The following is a 21,715-nucleotide window of genomic DNA, read 5'->3' as shown; positions in this document are numbered from 1 at the left end:
CACACTGGTGACATACTCAGGGTATATTCTGAACGTTTTATAAACTCAGATTGTTTTGCTCTGTTAGATGATACACTATTGATTTGGCTGAGGGTGAACAGTGAAGCAGTTAACTTCCTGCTTCTACACTGAGACCTGCAAACAGTCCACAGTGAGCAACGCTTCTCCAATTCATTCGTGTTGCTGTTTTTCCACCCACACTTAGATCAACAGAAGCAGCTGCAGAAGGAATGTGGCAATACGGCAGCTAGGTTTGGGTGGATCATCCAGGTCGAGCTGATGTGGAAGAGGCAATCCGCTGCTCAGTACAGGACGCCTTGGTACATATATGACAATACAGCTGAAAAAACTCAACCGTCTCAAACTGCGATCAAGTTATCACAGAAACTTGGGGGTTGTCCTCTTTCATCACTTTGTATTTTGTGGTTGTCCTCCGTGAGCCCCACTGACCTTCCTGGGCCTGACAGTATTTTAATTCATATTATATTTTTCATTCATCCATTCATATTTTACCACTTATCCTTTTCTGGGGGTGCTGGAGCCAATCCCAGCTCACATTTGCCGAGGGCAGGGTACACCATGGACAGGACAGCAGTCCATCGCAGAGCCAAAACACAAACAGACAGAAACCAACCAACAACCACTCGCACTCACACATTTATAGCAATCAAGCAACCTAAAAATTATGTCTTTGGACAGACCTGGAGGAAACCCAGGCAAGCACAAGGAGAACATGCAAACTCCACGCAGAAAGCCCAAATGCCCAGGAATCGAAACCAAAACCTTCTTGTTGTGAGGCAACAGCGCTAACCACTATTCCACTGCTGCGGCCTTCTCTGCATCCATTATCTTCTAGTTCACTGTCGTTCACAGGAAGAAACTAATTTCCTCATCCTGGATGGCTCATTATATGGAAAAAGAGAAACATTCCAACTGTTGTAGGTTGATTGTCAAGAGCAACGTTGTGTTGTCAGTGTTGTTTAAGGTTTCAGTGCTGGAACAACTCCAACCTCGCATCTACTCTGTATAGTAAACTAGTATCATGCATATCCTCACACACCTGTATGAAATTCTGATGATTTCATAACTGTAGCGTAAAATCTCCTTTTCTTCCTTCTCACACTAACGGTGTGTGTGGTGTGTTTCTGCCACACTTTGGCCGCTAAAATCAAGCAAATGACATCTGTAAATTCGAATTAGCTTTCTCTATGGCACATAGTTTGATTTTATACTGTATAATAATTCAGTAGGCACATATCTTGCAGTTCTTTAGCTGTATCCTCTAATGTTCATCTCATTCAAAGAGCTGATACTAATAAATCTTTGCCCAGCTGAAACTGTAGCTAGCATTGTCTTTACTAACAAATGACAAAAAATAAAAATGTGGCTGCGTCACAATAACTGAAATAAAAATATACTTGTAATATTGAGCTCTCAGTGTCTGTACCAAGCAGGAGACTCACTCACACACTCACTCACTCACTTGACTCAAGCAGTGGTTATTATCTATTGTAGACAAGCAGTGTCTGTCTTTCATCATTGTAAGTGTAAGTGGGGATGTTGGTGCAGTTGACAAAGTAATTCTTCTTCTGTTGGCTCCTGGATCTGCCCCCTGCAGAGGAATGGGACAGGGACAGGATGTGTGCCATTAATTAACAGTACAGTTTGTTTTTGTTTTTTTGCAGGATTTATAACAGCAGCAGTGTCGACATACTTAAACATGAGTTGAACTGTGGTCTCATATCTGATTCTCTCTACATCTGTTACAGAGCAGCTGTGACTGCGGTCCCACTTGTAGATGAAGTTCTGTTAGAGAAGAAAGAAGACAATCATTTATATTCTCATCATGTTCCATATGTAGCTGCTTTGTTGTCATTTCTGTGTTGAAATAAATGTATATACGCATTTGAACTGACCTCAAGGATGAGTGCCACAAACAGATTGACCCACATGACAGAGGAGGTGAGCCACCAACACACAAAGTAGACCTTGGCCCATCTAGGAAAAGAATATCATCCTTTTCAACATCATTGTGGTCATCATCATCAACATCATTAATGCTGTTTTCTTACTCTGTGGTGTATCTGCTGTATGCATCCATGAAGGCCTGCCAGTTGTTAACTATCATGACATCATAGAGCAGAATGATGGCGGCCTGGAAGAAGGAGAGCGGGGTAGTTTGAGTACTTTTTGGTTTCATTTCATGGTACCACAGCGAGTGCATCATAGTTCTTTGCCTTAACTTCCCATAATTCTTCAGGTCTCACAACGATATCTGAAATCTACCCATGGGCACGCCAGTCAAGACCTGTGTGGTCGATGACCCCAATATGTCACCAGGTCAACCAAACCCAGGTTCCCCTTATCTCACTCTGTCAGTGAACGGGTCAGTAAGTATCAGAAAAGTACAAGTACACGGTGAGGTCAGCCTGGGACAACAGAAAGGTTCTTGTCATTGGCTCATTACAGTGACAGGCCTCAATAAGGTAAAACAAATTGATAAATGTAGTTCTTCTTTTTATTTATATAAATGTTTTTAATAATTACATCTTCCCACAGAAATTTCAATGTTTAGCACATGATTTCCACCCAAAAGCATTACCTTTGTGGCTCCAGGTTGGGAATCAGTGCACTGCTTCAGCAATTACCATATGTACTAAAAGATTTGTATTGTAATCCAATATTTGATCATGTCAACGTGATAGTTGTTGTTACTTACTGCAAAGTCATCAAAGTTGTTTGGCCAGTACTGGAGCTGCTCATATGTGCCACACTCCATGGTGAAATTAGAGGTGATGTTCTCCATGGAGGTGTTTGAAAGCACGCTGAGGTACACACAAAGCATAAACATCTTACTACACATGAAATCAGTGAACCAACAATCCAGTTTGTCACAAAGCAGCATTGGCTTTGTAACCATCTATGATGACATTGGCTGATAAAGCTGTCTATCAGAAGAGATTCATCAGCCAACCGGGTGTGTTTGCTTTCAGCCAATCGTGTGGCTCCTTACATTTCTCCACACTTAAACCAATTGCAGAGCTACTGTGATGAGCGCATGCGCAGCGTTCAAACAAGACACGCTAAACTACAATGGCGACCAGACATGGAGCGACTTAACCAACCTCAACGTGTAATGTGTTAGATATTTACCTGACTATCCCCTCGTTGTCAATCATATCATGCAATTTCATTGAAATAGCTGAAGTGTTCTTCTATCTCATTGAGATAGAAGAACGCAGAAATCATATCCATCTACTGTGACATACATGCCCTTATATGGATAATGCATTTGGCAGAATGTGCCCTTTTCCAAAACGGTTACAAAATAACAGTTCCAGGTTTAGGCGCATGACCACCTGTTTGAAGTTATCAAAAGATCATGATTTGGGTTAATAACATTGTTTCTACGGTAACATAGTTTATGTTCATTCAAACATGTTACTTGGCTAAGAAGAATGCTTGTGTTACACAGATTGTGTGCATTAGTGAGTCCAAAATACAGCTGTGAAACAAAGCATGTGCATGAAAAACCCTGCAGAGTTCAATCATTATGATACTATTCTGGCTCCATATAAGAGGCAAGCAGCTAATGTGACTTACTGGAATTGAACTATTGTTGCCAACAAGGACCTTGCAGCCTCCTGTTTATGGGCTATGAGTGCTCCCAACTATGCCCCATTTTGATTTGATTTGATGACTTAAGTTCAGATGTAATAAAAGGAGTCCAAAGGAAAAACCGAGATGACAAAATAAGTAAGCAAAACCACTTTCTTGTTGCAGACTGTCAGTGTGTTTTCAACAGATGTTAACATTTAGTCTATGTTAACCAAAAGAAATGCAAGGAAATGACATTTTAATTTTGGTGAAAACTAAAAACATTATTCACAATGCTTTCCATCACATTGACTCAAACCTTTCAAATCTGTTGTGGCATGTAAAGACACTGAAACTGAATCCGTTAATGTCCTCACTCCATACCTTATCCCTGGAGGAGGTTTAATGGCTCCTTCAAACAGCCAGATCCCAAACACAGCAAACACATAGTACACCACCTATACAGAGAGAAGCATCCATAACTATGGAAACTGTTGTTTATTCATTAGACATGACAATGCATTTTTAAAAACGCCTGGAGTATGTGGATGTGCATGGATTTATTCAACCTGCCTGACATAAAAGATTTTCACACTGACAGGTACCATATGTTGACTCCAGATCAGCTGGTTGGAGGAGGCTTGGGTCACTCACCACTAAGATCCCTGCAAAGGCTCTGAGGTTCTTCACCAGGTCCAATAGGGTACTTGCAACCAGAGCCATGAGCTGGAGAACAAAACATAACACTTGTAAGATACAAAGGGACACAATGGAATACACGTGCATGAGGAGGCCACTGTGTCAGTAGCTGAAGCTTTGTGCTGTCAGAGAATAAAGCCATGGCTGATCATGGCTCTATCCAACATATGTAATGTATTTAACTGGGACTTATTTTTGTCAATCATTTTTGTCTTTTTTAGTTTTCACTGTAGTCTTGACCGAGTCAATCTGTTTCTGCTTAAATTAGCTCAGCTGAACATTGATGTAGCCTCTTGGATGACAGACATACATAGACATACATTCTCATTAAAAGAGCTTAATAAAGACATGAATAAATTAGTTTTAAACCTGTTCAGTCTACCACAAGGAGACCTGTACCTCTTGCTGGAGGGCAGTATATCATATTCTGAATAATCTTATTATCCTCCTTCAGAGTGGCCTGTCCAAGAATAGTCTGCAGGGATTTGTGATTTTTACCACAGATTATTTCCCACACAGTCTGAATTGGACAGGATTCCTGTCCTGCTTACATAGGTCATTAACTTTTTTGCTACATAGAGGACAAAAAAGTGTTTGTCATTCTGTTTTGTTTTTTGTTTTTTCATTTGTGTCACTAAGTTAAAGTTAGTAAACAGAGGAGATGACAGATTTTGTTGCATCATGCTTGAAAAAGGGCAAAAAGTAATTACAACTGATCGTAGCTGGAGTTGAATAGATACCTGTGATTAAGTCATGTGACAAGGAGGTGAATATAGGTTGTACCCTTCTACACTGACCACTAAGCCCAGACGCTGTTGTGTTAGTGGCTTCTTAGAGGCCTTATATTTATAGTGCCGTAGTCGGCATTCTGATCCGCTGCACTATAAAAAAAAAAAAATATTGTTGATCCTCCAGTTTCCTCTCTCTACCTTGATATCTGGGATGATGCGCAGGAAGCGGAAGACAATCAGCATGTTGACCAAACGAACCATCTCCCATAAGGACACGGCACCATGATATGATGGCTCCCTGTTGACAAATAGTTTAATTTGGTATATCCATGCAGCTTAAACATTCCATATCAAAACTGCAATTTCTACACAAACTGCAACTGAATAAAGAAACATTTACTCATTTTTAAATAGTAAGACAATAAAAACCAACCACTGAGAATATGGAAGCCTGTAGGTAGCACAAATAGTGATCTGAAGGACCTAATAGAGAACAACAAAAACACAAGATCAAAGTTTGCACCAAGCATTCAGAGATGTTCAATACACAATTAAACTTCACATGATCCCTCTTGTAGACCAAATCACATCTACACCTTAAAAACAGACACCAAAGTTCTAATAAATCTGATTGAGAAGTCAGCCTCTTAGTGGATGGATGCACCATATTCAAAGAACAGCTGGGATTATTCCCATTTATGGAGCATATCCTTAGGGGATATAACATTAGATCCTCACTTCCCCAGTAGCTATGTCATTGTGTTTGTACAAGAAGAAACATGTTAGATTTTGTGAGCAGGTCCAGCAGGTGATGACCAGTCCAAACACATTATACTAACTATGAAAATGAGAAGAACAATTAAATCAATTTTGTGCAATAAATTTTGTGTGTCTGATCTGGCCAGAGTAATCGGTTAACAAGCTTCAGTTAGCTTGCAAAAGCGTCAGTTTGATAGTATTAATTTAAGTTGGATTGGATTAGTATCAGTTAGCTGGTACTGCCTTCTCCTACTCATCTCCCATTAACTGTAATTGGCTGGCATTAGTTGCCACTATTAGCATCAACTAGCATTGGTTTGAATTAATTCACTTCAGCTTCATTTACCACCTTTACCTCAGTAAAATATTTTTTAGCTACAACTAGCTGGCATGGTTTCATTTAGTTGGCAAGGCTTACGGTTACTGTTGAATTAAAACGCATTATGAGAGGAATGATGAATGGATAATGTTGATAGAGTCTAATTAGTGTTTTCCATGTTGACACTGGACTTGCTACTCAGCACGCAGTGGCAGACACACTCACTGCTAGCTCTGACAGGGAAAGATACCTCCAACGAGTGCCTATAAATGAGCAACTGTACGTGCTATCAGCAAAACAACTGGACTGTGATCAAAAAGAGAACCAGACAAACACAGCTATCTATATTTTATGTTTGTACTGTGAAAATTGTGCCGTTAAAAAATTAGGCATCATTTGCTTTTTCTCCTGAAAATTACAAATTTAACATAGCAGCTTATGGGACAGCTGGGGGGACTCTTGGCACTCTCAAGCCTCAAGAGGGAAAATTGGAATTCTGACCAGTCCAGCATCCAGATGTCTATGTACAGTAGCAAATCTCCTCCGCTCTGATGCTGGCGTTATGTCCGTGATGCGAAAATTGCTGGCTCAGGAGCAATGTTGAGTTTTCCAAAAAACTTCATAACTCCTCTCCACTGTAGGTCATGTGACTCTGAACTACACACATATAGACAAACATAATAGTCACCCTTTAATTTTTCTGGGCCGTTTCCCATTTTTTCCTGGAAACAGTTCACACATTAATGCACAAGAGTCATTGCACACCATTCCCGATAATTCCGCATGCAACGATGTGGCTTTCATGTTTGTTCGACAAACCGTGCAGGACTAGTTCTGGTCTAAAGGTTTATGTAATAACTATAAGAATAAGGCAAATGGATTATAGCAAGTACACTTGTTACAAATACATGCCCCAGGAAAACACAATAAGAGTGTGTAGCAGAGTGATGTTACCAAGAGCAGGATGGTGACAAGGCCATCAAAGATGTTGTTCCTGTAGGAGAGGTAACCCCTCCAGCCGAAGGCAAAGACCTTCATACACATTTCGAAGAGGTAGAAGAGGATGAAGCACAGGTTCATCACCTGACAGATGGACAAAGAAAGAATGGTATCAGCCATATAACCATGGACCCCCATAAGACTTAAAAGGAAATTTTGATGAGGCTGCTCACCTCAAGGATGTTATTGTCTCGCTCTGCTGTGGACTTTTCCGAGTTCAACACAAGGACAGTCTGAAACACACACAGGTTACATTACAATATGCTGGCCATCTTAGGCATGTCAGTGTTTAGGCCCTGAGGGTGACTTCAGGACTGTGTGATGGTTAACAGTAGGTTTTATGGCTCACATTAGAATTATATGCACGTGTGTGTGCAACTTACACATATGCAAATGACATTGACCAGTGCCACTGCATTGCCAAATATATTGAGATAGTAATGACTGAAGATGACCTGGAGTCTCTGCAGTATTGGTGAGTTGTATTGAGGCAAAGGAGGATGCTGGAAGGAACACATACATATAAAATGGTGTTGCTCGACTGATATTACAATGTCCTTACAGATCATTTAGCTATGAAAAGAAGGCATTAACGGTGTTGAGTGAATGAGCACAGATCCACCTCCTTGATACGATCTTTATCCAGTTCTTCAAATATCTTTTGGAACTGCTGTCGATCCATGGTGCCAACATCTGCATACTTTTGTGCTTCCTGATCGGTTAGAGAGCAGACGAGACAAGAAAATTAATGTCTTAATGTCTAATTAGCCTCATCTGAAAGGTGAAAATTATTGTTGTTTGTGTTGATCAAGAGCAAAATTGAGGAAAAAAAAAAAAGCTTTGTTGACCTGATTTATAACATTAACAACACAACAACTCACAGTCGGAGACATCACTGAAGCTTCAATGCAATCTTTGTATTTACTTAAGTGAATGAGATCTAACAAAACAGGGAAGTGAAGCTCACAGGAAGAGCTAGTTGTAGTAGAGACCCACATGTTCAAGACCCGCAGAACTGAATAGTTTGAACTGAGACAGTCTAGTGTGTTGTGTGTGTGTGTGTGTGTGTATTCTCTATTACTGACCATAGTGATGGTTGATCTGTAGTAGCTTTTCATCTGAACTCTGGACATCACCTTCAGCACCGTGTCAACACACACACACTCCCTGGTATAGAAAACAAAGTCAACCGAGAGTGTGTGTGCATGTGCTTGCATGTGTGTGTGTATGCATACCAGCTTAGAAGTTTGGACACACCTTGAGAGGGCTTTCTGAGGTCTAAGACTTCATTTTAGGGAATGTCCACGTGTGTGTGTGCGTGTGTGTGTGTGTGTGTGTGTGTGTGTGTGTCTTACTCAGCAGCTCCCAGGCAACTGAGGACTTGGAAAGCAGCTCGTATTCCAAGTCTTCTCCTGATAATTGATGTTTGGACAGACATCTGGAGAAAAAGAATGTAGAGGATGACTTCAATGCAACAGAAATAAAAACAGAGCGTATGCTGTATGTGTATATTTCCACTGCATTCAGGATTCATTTATATTTTTGAAAATAATGAGGAATGAATCATGAATAATGAGCAATGTCTCTTACTCAGCAAAGGTCAAGGACCAAATATTCAGTGTGTTTGAATGGTTGCATCCCATTTTAGGAAACACTCATTTGGAAAATGAGAAGATCAATACCAGTCATACCTCTCTTCAGACAAGGTTATCTAAGCTTAGCCTTCAGACTGTGTTGCCATACGACTTACACAGGGCACCATTTGTTGGGGCCTGGTAGTTCATTGGTGATTGGCTATCAAAAATTGACTAAACTACTAATATTAAAAAATGTATGTTAAATGCTAACTTTAATTAATATCGAGGTTAACCTTGGGACATCACCATGAAAAGGAAAAAAAGAGCCAAATCACCAATTAAGTCTCATAAACTACTATTCATTTGGGTCTCTGACTATAATCAACTTAAAAACTACAGCCAAATTCCCATATTAAAGCTGAAGGATTTAGAGTTCTGCAGAGAAGAATATTTCTTCTTGTGCAACATCAAATAGACCAGTGTTTGAGTTAAATATAATTTATTTTAAAAGTAACAAACACACAGGTACTATTCTAATGTGGGCTACATACATGTACGTGCATGTGTGCACGTGTGTGACAGTGACAAAATGGCAGATAATGAAATCACAAACAAGATGGCTGTTAAGGCCAGCTGAAATAGTTCAAAGCCAGAGTGAAAATTGGGAGGGTTAGTTGCATGCAGAGCCAGCGATGTGCTAAAACGTGTGAACATACGACAATCTACATCAACTCCTGGTGTGGCTAACCAACAACCTAAGCTGATATTTTGGTGTAAGTGTGGGTGAGATTGCTTGCTTGCTTAGTTGTCACCTTCTTTGCTCTGGAGGTGACAATGGTGTCCCAGACCATCTGAGCCACCCTCCTTATCACCTGCATTGAAATCTTACCTTCATGCATTTTAATGACAACATGTGTGCGTACACAAGGATGGGGGTTCTGTAGGAACAAAGACTTGAAGGTGGGGTTTACTTGTAAGACTGGTGCATTCCTGCTCTGCAAGCATGCCTACCTCAACTGTGTGTAATACTCTGTTGTTCAAGGCAAGAGTGTTTGACTTGGAACAAATGAGCCAATCAGATCAGGATCATGAGAGACAGCTACAGCAAACACCTAACGAGCTCTACAAAGATGAAGTATTTCCTGCAAGTGCTGAACTGACTCATCTGACTCATCATTTACAATAGTTGCTTCCAATTGGGTTTCCTGTGGGTAATCCTCTTTCCTCCCACCCTCCAAAGCAGCAATCAATTGTCAGCATCCTGCTTTATGCAGCCTCTCAGGTAAGCGTGTGAGCCATATCACATCTAGTGCAAAGTAGAGTGAAGCACTACGCAGGTGACTTTGCCCTTTTCGGACCAACACAGTAAACTGTTTCATTTGTCAGTGTTTCACTTCCCTACACAACTGTTTTTGTTGTGTTGCGTTGTCAAAACTGCTTGTTGAGACCAAATCATTTTGAAAGAGTAAACAGTGAAGTGACTCCAACGCTAAGCTAGACAACCAATGGTGTAATCTTGTTATGCTTTGTCAGTCAGACAGTTGGCTTTAGGGCTGACCCTACTTGTAACTCAAGCCAAAAAGGGCGAATGTAGCGTCTGATGGAGCTCTCGCTGCCAGGAACCAGCCGGACCCTTGTAGTCTCATCAGAATCAGAATCCAACTTGCCTACATCTTTCCTTGTCTCCACTCCACCACTCTTTCAATTTGCCTCCGACATGACTGCTTCCCCCAGACTCCTGCCACTAATCTCAATTCCTCTCACAATTTTAGTCTTCACCCTATTTCCTCAAAAAAGTCACTCCCTATTATTTGCACCAAGTGTTCTGCATCCGAAAAAGAATTGTGTGTATAATGTGGGATAATGAAAGATAATCACATGACTACCTTTCATCGTGAAGGCTTGTCTTCTCCCTTACAGCACATATCACATTCGTACTGGCACATCCACTCTCCCGACTGGAAACAGCTCATTAAACATATGTTTATCAAAGTGAAAAAGCCCTGGAACTCATTACAAACACATTCCTTTACCGGTGCCATCAGTAAAAGAATGCATTTGTACAGGGTTGCTTCCTCTAAACACAACAGGATACTAAAATGCCACTCAGCAGTATGATCTGTGATGATAAACAGGCCAATAAACAGTGATAGATGAAGAAATACCGGTGTGTGTGTATAGAGTCTAAAAACTCTTGCAGCAGACAGCATCAAGCCAAATAAATTAAGGCGGCACTTACAGACATTACACCCCAATCACACTGATATGCCATTAATCCTGTCAAAGACTTCATCATTTTGATATAAAAAAAAAATCTGCACAATTTCGTTTATTCGTTTTCTTTTTGGAGGTTAAAGTGTTTTATTTGAATCTGGCATAAAAACTGTATCCAAATCGATAATGCAAGTCACAGAGCTGACTTGTTGTGGTGACCCCAAACATGATGATGCAGTATGAGCTGTGATAGGTATGACTTACCAGTAAATATCCTCTGAACTGATTATAAATGATGGCTGTAAGAAGGTTCATTAGACAGTAAGTTCCTAAAAAAAGAACAAAATGTTATTTATTTTAATGTCCTTAACAACGACAAGAATCTAAGATCAACTTGAGGTCACCAATGCTGTCAATAATTTCTGCTTACCAATAACACTGAAGGCCACAAAAAAAATAGCGTAGGCTCTGTTCAAGGAGTAAGCTGGGATCATCACTGAGGAATGATTGGAAACGTAGTGAGACTCAGACAAACTGAACAGAAACAAGCAAAATGGCTGGCTTTGTATTGTGATTGGATGCATACCATCTGGGTTGTTGGCTGTAGTGAGCAGCACTAGCAGAGAAGTGAGAGATGTAGTTAGGTTTCTGAAGTGTAGTCTCCATTCTCCATTCTTCTCTGAGTCCTGAACAGAAACCAGAGGTAAGAATCTACCGCTCAGACAAGACATCCATGCCTGCAAGTCCTGACATTTTAACAACAAAAGTAACATATCGCAGAAGTATTGTTTCAAGTCTTTGTAAACTGATCCTTAGTTAAGATTTTTCAGAAACATGGGTTGTTCAGGCTTTTTGACTAATCAGCTTAGATAATGTCACAGTGGGGCTCCTTGTTTTAGTGCCCCAGGTAAGTTGCTTTGGTGCAGCCACTTCTCAGCTACTGGCAGTCATACTTAACAACAATGACAATAATGTGCTTAACAACAATGGACACAAAGTAAAGGACAGTACAATTTTTCAAAACTTCTTCAGCTCATGAATCCCACTGTGGTGATTTAACAAGAACAAGAATAGGAGGCTGGAGAAAGATCTGAAACACACCAGCTATAATGATGAAGCGGTGAGCCCAGAGGCAGAAGAAGGGCAGATTGTCAGATGTAGCCTGTCATGTCCACAAACCACATGCACTGACTTAGATGTACATACAGTACAGAAATGTGTAGTAACCAGGGTAAGAGCACATTGACATGAACTCACCTCAGTTTTAGCAAACAGCAGCATACCAATCATTGTAAAGAGACAGAGGTGCAGCGCCAGCAGCAGGATGACACTATTGAGACAGGTCAAAACACATTCAGGGAGGGAAGCAAAAGCCTCGAGGCAATGGCTCTCTGGCTGTCTAAAATACAGTACATCACAAGTTCCAAACGTTTGTTCATTCCTATCAATGCTTCCTTAAATGATAATAGATAGAAAGAAAGACACTAAGTTACTGTCAGATGTCACTGATGACTAATGAACTCTGTCTCACATGCGTTTGGACATTGCAATAAAATCAGAGTTAGAGAGCAGTGCAGTCAGAAATGACCATCATGATTCTGCGGTGTCATCTAGGTGTAAGAGCTACCCACTTACAGAAGTTAGCATCATCTGGTGTCAGTGGGAGATTTATATCTGCTGAGTGTGGAGGTAAAATTTTAATTAATTGAGGTAATTTACTTGACCATTATTTGAAACTTAGTATATGACAAATGATTATAGTCAACAATATTATAATATAATTTTATTTATAATTTTTGACATATTCCGTTGTAAGGCTCATGACCTTAATATAAATTTCATTTCGTTTGCGAACAAGCAAATGACAATCAATCAACCTTGAATAACCTTGGATTTAATTTCATGTTTACTACTTTATTACAAACTGTATTAATTATTATGTATGTAATAATTATTATATTATTACACTTATAGCATATGCCATTCATCTGTGTTAAGCGTTGAACTTTTTGTATATGTAGCATTGTCTTAACTGTGAAGCAGTAAAGATCTTGATCTTTCTGTCTGTGTTCAACAGTTACCTGGCAATCTCTGGCAATGTCCTCTTGATGCACTTCAGTGTCTTTTTCATCAGGGATGAGTTTTGTAGGAGGAAAAATGGTCGCAGAAGTCGTCGTACCCTCAGTTTCTGCCAAAGAAGAAAAATATTGCATTTAACGAGTAATGTATTTAATGTTACAGATTATCTGTGTAAGCCTACTCATTGTTGCTACCTATCTAGCTGACACCTGAGCTCTGACTCCTTCAGGAAGCATTGGAAACCTCACCTCATCACACACCATGCTGACTGACAACACCCAGTCAATGATGGAGACGGAGATCACCATAGTGTAGCCAATCAACCACTTGCCCTTCCTGAATTCATCCCAGCCAATTAAGTAACTCTGAAGACAAAAGAGACCAAGTGTTACGGCACAAGCTAGAGGTTAACAACTGTAAAAGATTATTGGAATATGAAGCTTGCAAACATTCGGTTTATAACCAGGTAGCGGTTCACCTTGACAGCGAGGTCCAGACAGAAAATGATGAGGCAAACCATCTCAATGCTTTCAGTGACGCCACAGGGAGGCTCCCAGGTCAGGGTGCGATATCGGGGGTCTGAGGAGACTGACAGAGAAGTTGGACGTTCCACGAAGGCCAGCAACAACACCACTGTGATGGTAAGGCCTAGGCTCCTGAGACAGGACGGCACAGGTGAGTGGATTGCTAATCACGTGAAAACCCGGGGAAACAGGCTTAAGATAATGCCTTAGCTTTTTCATTGCCACACCAAAACAAAACATAACTGCACACCTGCTACAATAGGTAGCAGTGGCTGCAGTGGCTTTCATGCGGCCAATAAACAGTGAGAGATGAAGAAATACCGGTGTGTGTATAGAGTCTAAAAACTCTTGCAGCAGACAGCATGAAGCCAAATAAATTAAGGTGGCACTTACAGACATTACACCCCAATCACACTGATATGCTGCTTGAGATTTGCCATTAGAAGACTTCATCATTTTGATAAAAAAAAAAATCTGCACAATTTCGGTTATTCATTTTCTTTTTGTAGGTTAAAGTATTTTATTTGAATCTGGCATAAAAAACTGTAGCCAAATCGATAATGCAAGTCATGAAGCTGACTTGTTGTGGCGACCCCGAGCAGTGAAAAAAATCCCCCAAAATCCTGATATGCTTGCATGATCAGACACATGTTGACTTACCACTGACACGTCCTGGAGTAGTACCATCGATACAGGCATAGTGACCTGGCATCCACTCGGTGATTGATGGACCGGTACTGGTTCAAATAAATACATTTTATTAGCATATACAATATGATATACAGTAAGTTAGAAAAAAGTGAATACAGAAAACAGATTAAAATGGTTTGATCTGAGTTCTGGATATCAACTGGGAGTCCATAGCACCAGTTTTCTGTCGACAATAATTCAAATCATCTTTGCTGATAGATTTCCCAACTTTTCAGATACCTTTACTGACTTTTTATTTTAATTTAGCTACTTCATATCGAGCCCCTTTTCTCAAAGTGTGGTCCATGGCAAGCGTCTGGCAAGTGTTTGAAGATTTGAATGCATGAATGTATGATGTCATATATCATATATGAGCGCTGTACATTTCATCTTACAGTTTGTATTACAGAGGTAATTCATAATGAAGGAATGAAGAGACAGCTCTGTAGATAAACCCACTGGCCTCTTTGCTATTTTGCTTTTCTAATCCACTGTCTTTTCTTTGTTGCAACAGAAACACAAACAAAACAGAACACGCAGAAAAAGGTTAAGGAGTTTGGTGGAAGGTGAGTTTTATTTTAGTAGCTAAGCACTTCCTGCTCCGAAAAAGTCCAAGAGACATTGCCAGTTAACCCTAACCCTTGTGAACACGAAATCAGACCTGAGGGGCCACAGTGGCTGAGTGGGGTGACCACAGACGAGGGTTTGCGCTGGCACAACTCTTTGTGATGGTCGATTTTTCCAACCAAAGCACCAAGCCTACCTCAGTCACCAGACAGCCATTGAGGTACATCTCCTCCGCCAGTGATGGCAATAAGAGAAGGACGCTCGTTCTTTAGCTGGGCCTTAAAGGGGTTGCTGGGATTGTATGGAGTTGGGTTCAAGGAAGGGCAGGAGCTTGGGCTGTGGCTCTTGTCACAGATAGCAGCGACTTGACCACTCGTCCATGTTACTGGTGACAAAGGTGGATGGGATATACAAGTTTTTGGTTCGAGGGTCTAAGAATGTGGTTTAGTGTGTTATTGTGACAGAGTCTTGTAAAAATGTAGATGTCAGTGCGTCACATGGTGGAACCATTATGTTGTGGTACAACTTACATAAGTTGGGTTACCCCTTATCAAATGAGCTGGGAAGTTTGTGCTCAGAAAGAGAGAGCTATGACTGGGCGAACAAATTCAGCTTAATACAAACTCATTACAGGTCCCCACCCTGGAACCAGGAACTAAGATCAGGTCTCTATAATTTTAAGTAACGAGAAGTAGCTCAGTAACAAAAAGGGGAAGGCGTGACCCCAGTCAACAGCAATTACTGCAAGATCATCCACAATAAAGACATAAATCAACCACTTTGTATGCCACTATTTATTTACCAGAAAAATCAATCAGCTGCCTGTGTGTGTTGGCGTGTCAGTGTAACTGTATGGTGGTGGGAGCGTCTATGTGTGGGTGTGTCAGAGAGTGGAGCACAAAATGGCTGATCAAACAAACACTCTTCTTCTCTATTCAGTGCAGAGGTTCAAGCTCATGTGATGCTCTATATGTCAGAACAAAATGTTTTCAATCAACCCAAAAGTGAGACAGAGCCAGCTGAAGCAATCCATATTCAAAACCACTGACTGTTGGACTGCAGACACAGAAATTTTAATAGGAATACGGAATACGGAATAAAGTAATAAAATGAAGAAACTCATCATGCTCACCTGTATGGCATCCTCTATGAATACAACAGCTTGTTGGACATACAGGTCCTGATAATCTGTGGACAGACAGACAGAAGAGAGGAACATCAGCATCTCAATGCTGCCTTTGTCTCAGAGACAAACATAAAAACAATTAACTACTCTGAGACTGTCCTAAATCACCATGAGCACTGTCGCTCAGTCCACTTCTTGACATGGAGCCACTGCAGCAGAACATGTTCTCTAACAGAGACGGTTTAAAGTGCTGTTGTTGGCTGTAGAACTAGTTGGATTGTGAGATAAAGGTTTGTTTTTTCTTCAGGCTAAAATGGGCAATGTAGGGGAGGAGGAGTGCGTTCCAAAAGCCAACAACTCCATTACAGATCTTACTCATACCCAGTGGTCCAGAAGTGCACTCATTACAAATAGATGATTGGTTGAATGGTTGATGTCCGTGGAGGTTTCAGCTAAAAGAGCAAACCCCAGAACCTCATCCATAGCAGTAGTACTTTCCAAAGCACAACAGAAGGATTTAACTGAGCATTTGAGGTAGCATTATGTGTCTGTAAGGAAATTAAAACATGTTTAACATTTAAGATTTAGAACACAATGCTGATGATCTTGTGAATAGCACAATGGCTTCACTGTTCAAATCTTGATACTGTTGCCCTGCTGAAAAAGAAAGTAATGAAAATGAGGGGGCTGGATCTGTGGAAACTCTCAAGTTTAAGCTTTAATGCAAATGTCACTGAAATTGGAAAGGATGTGGTGTTTCAACAATGGCTCCCGGTAAAATTCTGATTATTATTTAAAATCCTTCTCCACACACACACAAAACCTTTAATGACCAAACTCCATCATATCACAAAGAACTTGTTCCTTATTGTCCTAGAAACTCTCTAGACAGAGGTTAAGTTGTGGTTCTTAGAGTTTATCTATTATTACTTTTGCCAGTTTCAAGTTATTTCAGTGACCACTGTGGGTTTTTCTTTGGTTAACAGAACTATTTTGTCCACACATGTATGTCTTCGGATTGGAGGGAACCCCCGCTGGCACAGAGAAAACATGAAAGCACCTGTTTATCAAAATCAATAATCCACAATGTTTGGATCTGACAGTCATATCCTAATACTCTATCTGACCCAAAGAGAATCACAATGTTAAAAGCCTTCAAGCACCATGGAGACCTGTGCATTTTAAATAAAACTGAACTAGCAGGCAAGTGGAAATGTTACACAACAGTAGTGAATATACAAATAGTGTGGCCGAAAAGAAGAGAGGAAACAGAGTATGATGTGTAAGTTTATAGTTGACTATCTTGTTCTACAGTTTTCATGTCAGGTGTTTAGTGACTAAGTCTCCACCAAGCGGTTAGACTGTGATGATGACTCATTTCAGGCTGCACACTCAAGACATGTCACACATATTCAGTACTGATGGCTTGATGAATCACACTAGGATGTTGGTGGAGGTGGTGGGCGCCGCTGACAACAAAACACAGAAGAAATGTTTTAACTGCTTTAACACTGCTGACACACATACAAATCCAATTTCCTTGTATGTCTTATATGTGGACCACACCTCTCACACCTGCAGCAACTGAAATTTGACTCTATACAGCCGATAATATCATTTGTGGCTGCCTATGTGTTGTCAATGAAGATGTTTTTAGTTTTAATTGGTGTCTTATCTGTTTGCATGCATTTTCTTTAAGTTGCAGTGAACTACTCTCAGTCCCGCCACACAGTTGTAAAGGGAGTCTTCTCACTATTCACATTTCATCATGCACAGAATGGATAGGACTGAAGGGAAGGGGAGGGAGTTTGATTATTTCTGTAAAATAAATCTCATGCTAGGAACAATATTTTACTGTGTTCATGTGAAGCTTGTCCCAATACTGTCTAACAGCAGTGTCAAAAGGCTGGAGAAAGTTTGATCATGGACAAGAAGACACTGTACCTGTGATAAATGAAAACTAGACCTGAGTCACTGGCCTTTATAGCTATAGATGTCCGTGGACTGTGCAGGGCTCCAAGGCACAAATATTTATTTATATTTAGGTGTATCGATTTTAAGTGTGAAGCTTAAGATAAGCAACTAATTGATGACATGTGCATGTTTCCTATTTCAAGTCTCCCCAGTTGACCAGGTCTTTGTGCCAAGTCAGAATAAACACATCAGTGATCTTTTTGTGTACCAGATACATGTACATACATATGTGCCTTAACCTGGTGTAGTGCTAAAATTTTTAATGGCTCTGTACATAGTTCTAAACTTCAGAGAATGACATTTAGAAAAAACACAAGAAACTTGTGCGACAAAAAATGGACCAGACTCAGTGATTACCTTCCTAGCAACAAACCTTCGCCCTGCTCTATGTTTCCTTCAGATAATATCCAACTCGGCCAGTTAGCGGTGAGAGCTATCATGTCTTTGGGGTAATCAGGTGGGAACCTCCTTTCACCTGTGTTTCGTCTAGTTAGGCCCACAACACCTCCAGGAGGCTAGACCGTGAACACTGGCGTCCCAGAGTCAGCCCCTAATGCCAGCCATCACCGCTCCTCACACAAAGACAACTATCTCAAACAGCACGACTGTCAACTACTCTGACCTCTCACCAACTGCACCAGTGAAAGCGGGGTGGGGATACAGACCCTGGTTCGGGTAGGGGGAAGAAATAGAAGAGGTGGAGATAAAAGTACAGATGGGATACAGACCCTGGTTCAGGTAGGGGGCATGAAAGTATAGAGGGTGCAGGAGGTGGAGGCAATACAAGCTACACTAGCAGATTCAGCAACTAAACTCACCTGAACAGTCCTATACTCAAACAAAACCAACACACCAACACAGGCCAACTCCCCTGGGCTAACCACATGGTGTCAAAGAGGCACAAACACAAAGAGAACTATTTCAAGCAGCACCACGGTCAACTACTCTAACCTCTCACCAATCGCACCAGTGAAAGCGGGGACAGGTGATGACAGGTAATAACAGAGAAGCCCAATCATACTTTAGTTTAATGCTTCACTTGGAGGAAATCAATATAATAATTTTTATTTGGCTGTCACATTTATGAAAACATAATTACACAAAGCTGAATAAGAAAAACACAAAATGTGATCAGCATCTGGAATTTCTCAGATTTCCTTCTTCATTGGTCTTTGTGTTGATTCAGTTACAGTAAATTAAGGTTCTGATTGTCTCTGCTGCTAACTAAATATTTTCATTATTTATTATTATATTATGACAGCAAAAGAGTGCTGCATTGTGTCTGAATGCCTGTCATTACAAATACACTACTGACTCTATTGTTCCCCAAAAATTTTACACTGGCGTAACTGTGATTTACCTAGCCTCTTGGTGTTTTTGATGTTAGCTATATTGGTCCATTTGAACTAAACCTGTGGTAAAATACTTTTCTGGAGAAGATTTCCAAGCACACTGAAAAAATGAATAAATGGAAAAATAGGGACATCTCTGTGTATTGTGCTCGTCTTAGTTCATTCATAGCCATATAAGCAGGAGCACTAACAGACTAAAAAGATGATCATTCAACAACACAGTTTTTACAGCTGCTGGACGTCGCTGATGTTTCATCCTAAAAACCGTTGTTAAGTATGTAGCCCATAGCAATGCTTTAAACTGTAAACTTTTTATATCCACTGACTGAAGTCAGAAATATCACTGATAGTGACCGCACCACACTTTCTATTTGATAGTGAGGTTTTGCTATTACCTGTTATTGTAAATAAAATATATATTGCTGACTTTTGTCACCAGTGGACACAAGCTCTGCAACACTAGACAGCTGACAATGTGGTGTAGTGAATATGTTGTAACATGTAAATTAGACATAAACATAATTTATTGGATTCATCCTGCCTTGAGGCAAAGGGTCAGGCTGCAGCTGGTGGCATTTCAGTGTTGCCAATGTTTCCTGAAGTGCATGGGGCTCCTCAACATTAAAGCAGATAATACCAAATGGTATTATTGCTCATCTCTATATTACCATCTTTGCCATCGAGATACTTCCAGCAGGATAAAGCTCTGTTTCACAACCGTCCACGGCTCTTTCGGAGGTGGGATCACCTCATAGAAGGAAGCCCCAACACGGTTTCTCATCCTGTGTCCACACTTACTGTGACTGTTTCCTACCTTTGAAAAGACACCTGATCTTAGTTCCCAAAAAATGTCAATTCTCAGATCTCTATTAAATGTGGTAACTGTATCTATAAAAGGTCAGAGTGTAAGTGAGCCAATGCTGCCTTGGTAACATGTTGACAAAACTTACTGTACACAACAATGCCTCAGTAATAATACAGCAAAATATAATGACAACACTGACCTTCAGGGACAGACATGCCCATGAATGACTGTGTGCACACTTTGAGGTAGTCTGATTGTGATTTTACAACCTTTTTCTTATTGAATCTTCATCTTCCTGAAGTGGTCTTCTTTTCAAATCATAAACTACGTTTATAATGTTATTGAAAATACCTCAAACTAGGCTGCTAACTCTGAAATACAAGTTTGAGAGTGTCTGGTTGAGGGCAACACTTTAGAGAGGCGGTGAAATGAGTCCCTTAAATTTGTTTTGAAATGTTGTTAAAGTATGTTTTCAAACTTCACTGCCGTTTTGTACGAACGGAGCCCCTTCACTCACCGATGGAGCTCTCCACGCTACACGACCCCCGGGCCACGGAGTAGGACATCCGTCGGCCCGGCCTGGTGCCATAGTCCCCGGGTCCTCCGGTGACAGGGCCGGCCAGCAGACCGTCCGTTTCCATCCGGGAGCCGAGCAGAGCCTGACGGTGGTCGGGTGAGGCCGCCGGGCTGTTCCGACTGACGACGACGGTCCGACAAGTTGTCACACAGAAGGCAGGTTGTTTTTTTTTTTTTTTTTAGGAAGTCAGCCACTTGGCGAACTCCTCCCACCTCCTCCACCTCCTCCTCCTCCTCCTCCTCCTCCGGTATCACTTTACACTGCCGCCTCAAAACAAGCTCCGCCCCCCGCTCACGGTCAAAGTCAGAGCCGCGAGGAAAGGAGAGGAGGGACTGACGGCAGGCTGAAGAAACAGCACCGACCAGCACCGATCAACACCGACCAGCACCGACCAGCACCGATCAACACCGGCCGACACCGGCCGACACCGACCAGCACCGATCAACACCGACCAGCACCGATCAACACCGGCCGACACCGGCCTACACCGACCAGCACCGATCAACACCGGCCAACACCGACCAGCACCGACCAGCACCGATCAACACCGGCCGACACCGATCGACACCGACCAACACCGGCCGACACCGACCAGCACCGATCAACACCGACCAGCACCGATCAACACCGGCCGACACCGACCAGCACCGATCAACACCGGCCGACACCGATCAACACCGACCAGCACCGATCAGCACCGACCAACGCCGGCCGACACCGACCAACACCGGCTGAAGCCTCTCTGGTGACAGAGCCTCTGCAGGTGGAGGAGCTCTGGTAATAGGAACATGTGGCCTCCACCCGGATCTCCCATTCCCACCGGCTTTGGGGCACGTAGGTGAAATTAGAGAGAGAGAGAGAGAAGAAAAAAACAAAACACACAAAACAACAAATTTTCAGCCAAATTGATTTCTAAATAACTTTTCTTCCACTAACTCAGTGCGGGCAGAGGGACTCATTGTAGTGAACAGTTATTGGATTTTAACATTTAACATTAATCTTTGAAAGTGGATTGCTCTTATGTTGGCTTGTTGTTGGCTCTCAGTCAGTCAGTCAGTCTACAGCTTCCCCCCAAATATCTATTCAGTGTTGACTGGATTGTTAATTCATCCATTTCTGGGTCTTG

At 41.4% G+C, this 21,715-nt stretch overlaps 1 protein-coding gene across 2 annotated transcripts; it reads right to left on the bottom strand.

Moving 5' to 3' along the window:
• Positions 1–1,471: 1,471 nt before the first annotated feature.
• On the bottom strand, positions 1,472–20,753 carry tpcn2 (two pore segment channel 2). Of its 2 annotated transcripts, none has more exons than XM_029497730.1 (25): positions 20,530–20,753; positions 15,888–15,943; positions 14,159–14,235; positions 13,453–13,630; positions 13,223–13,339; positions 12,977–13,083; positions 12,153–12,225; positions 11,482–11,581; positions 11,326–11,391; positions 11,160–11,224; positions 8,460–8,542; positions 8,190–8,271; positions 7,727–7,816; positions 7,488–7,607; positions 7,278–7,337; positions 7,060–7,188; positions 5,461–5,510; positions 5,226–5,325; positions 4,252–4,323; positions 3,982–4,055; positions 2,720–2,825; positions 2,073–2,155; positions 1,917–1,998; positions 1,715–1,806; positions 1,472–1,612 (listed from the first exon to the last, which is right to left on the bottom strand). In XM_029497730.1, exons 1-25 carry the CDS (start codon positions 20,651–20,653, stop codon positions 1,537–1,539), a joined length of 2,262 nt encoding a protein of 753 aa, XP_029353590.1. In that variant the 5' UTR covers positions 20,654–20,753; the 3' UTR covers positions 1,472–1,536. The 2 variants fall into 2 exon arrangements, with proteins under 2 accessions (XP_029353590.1, XP_029353591.1); XM_029497731.1 differs by having other exon boundaries at positions 13,453–13,562; positions 20,530–20,620.
• Positions 20,754–21,715: the final 962 nt, after the last annotated feature.

Source organism: Echeneis naucrates, chromosome 3 (assembly GCF_900963305.1).
Source record: "Echeneis naucrates chromosome 3, fEcheNa1.1, whole genome shotgun sequence".
NCBI classification, from domain to species: domain Eukaryota; kingdom Metazoa; phylum Chordata; class Actinopteri; order Carangiformes; family Echeneidae; genus Echeneis; species Echeneis naucrates.
This window is presented reverse-complemented; position numbering and strand designations above follow the sequence as displayed.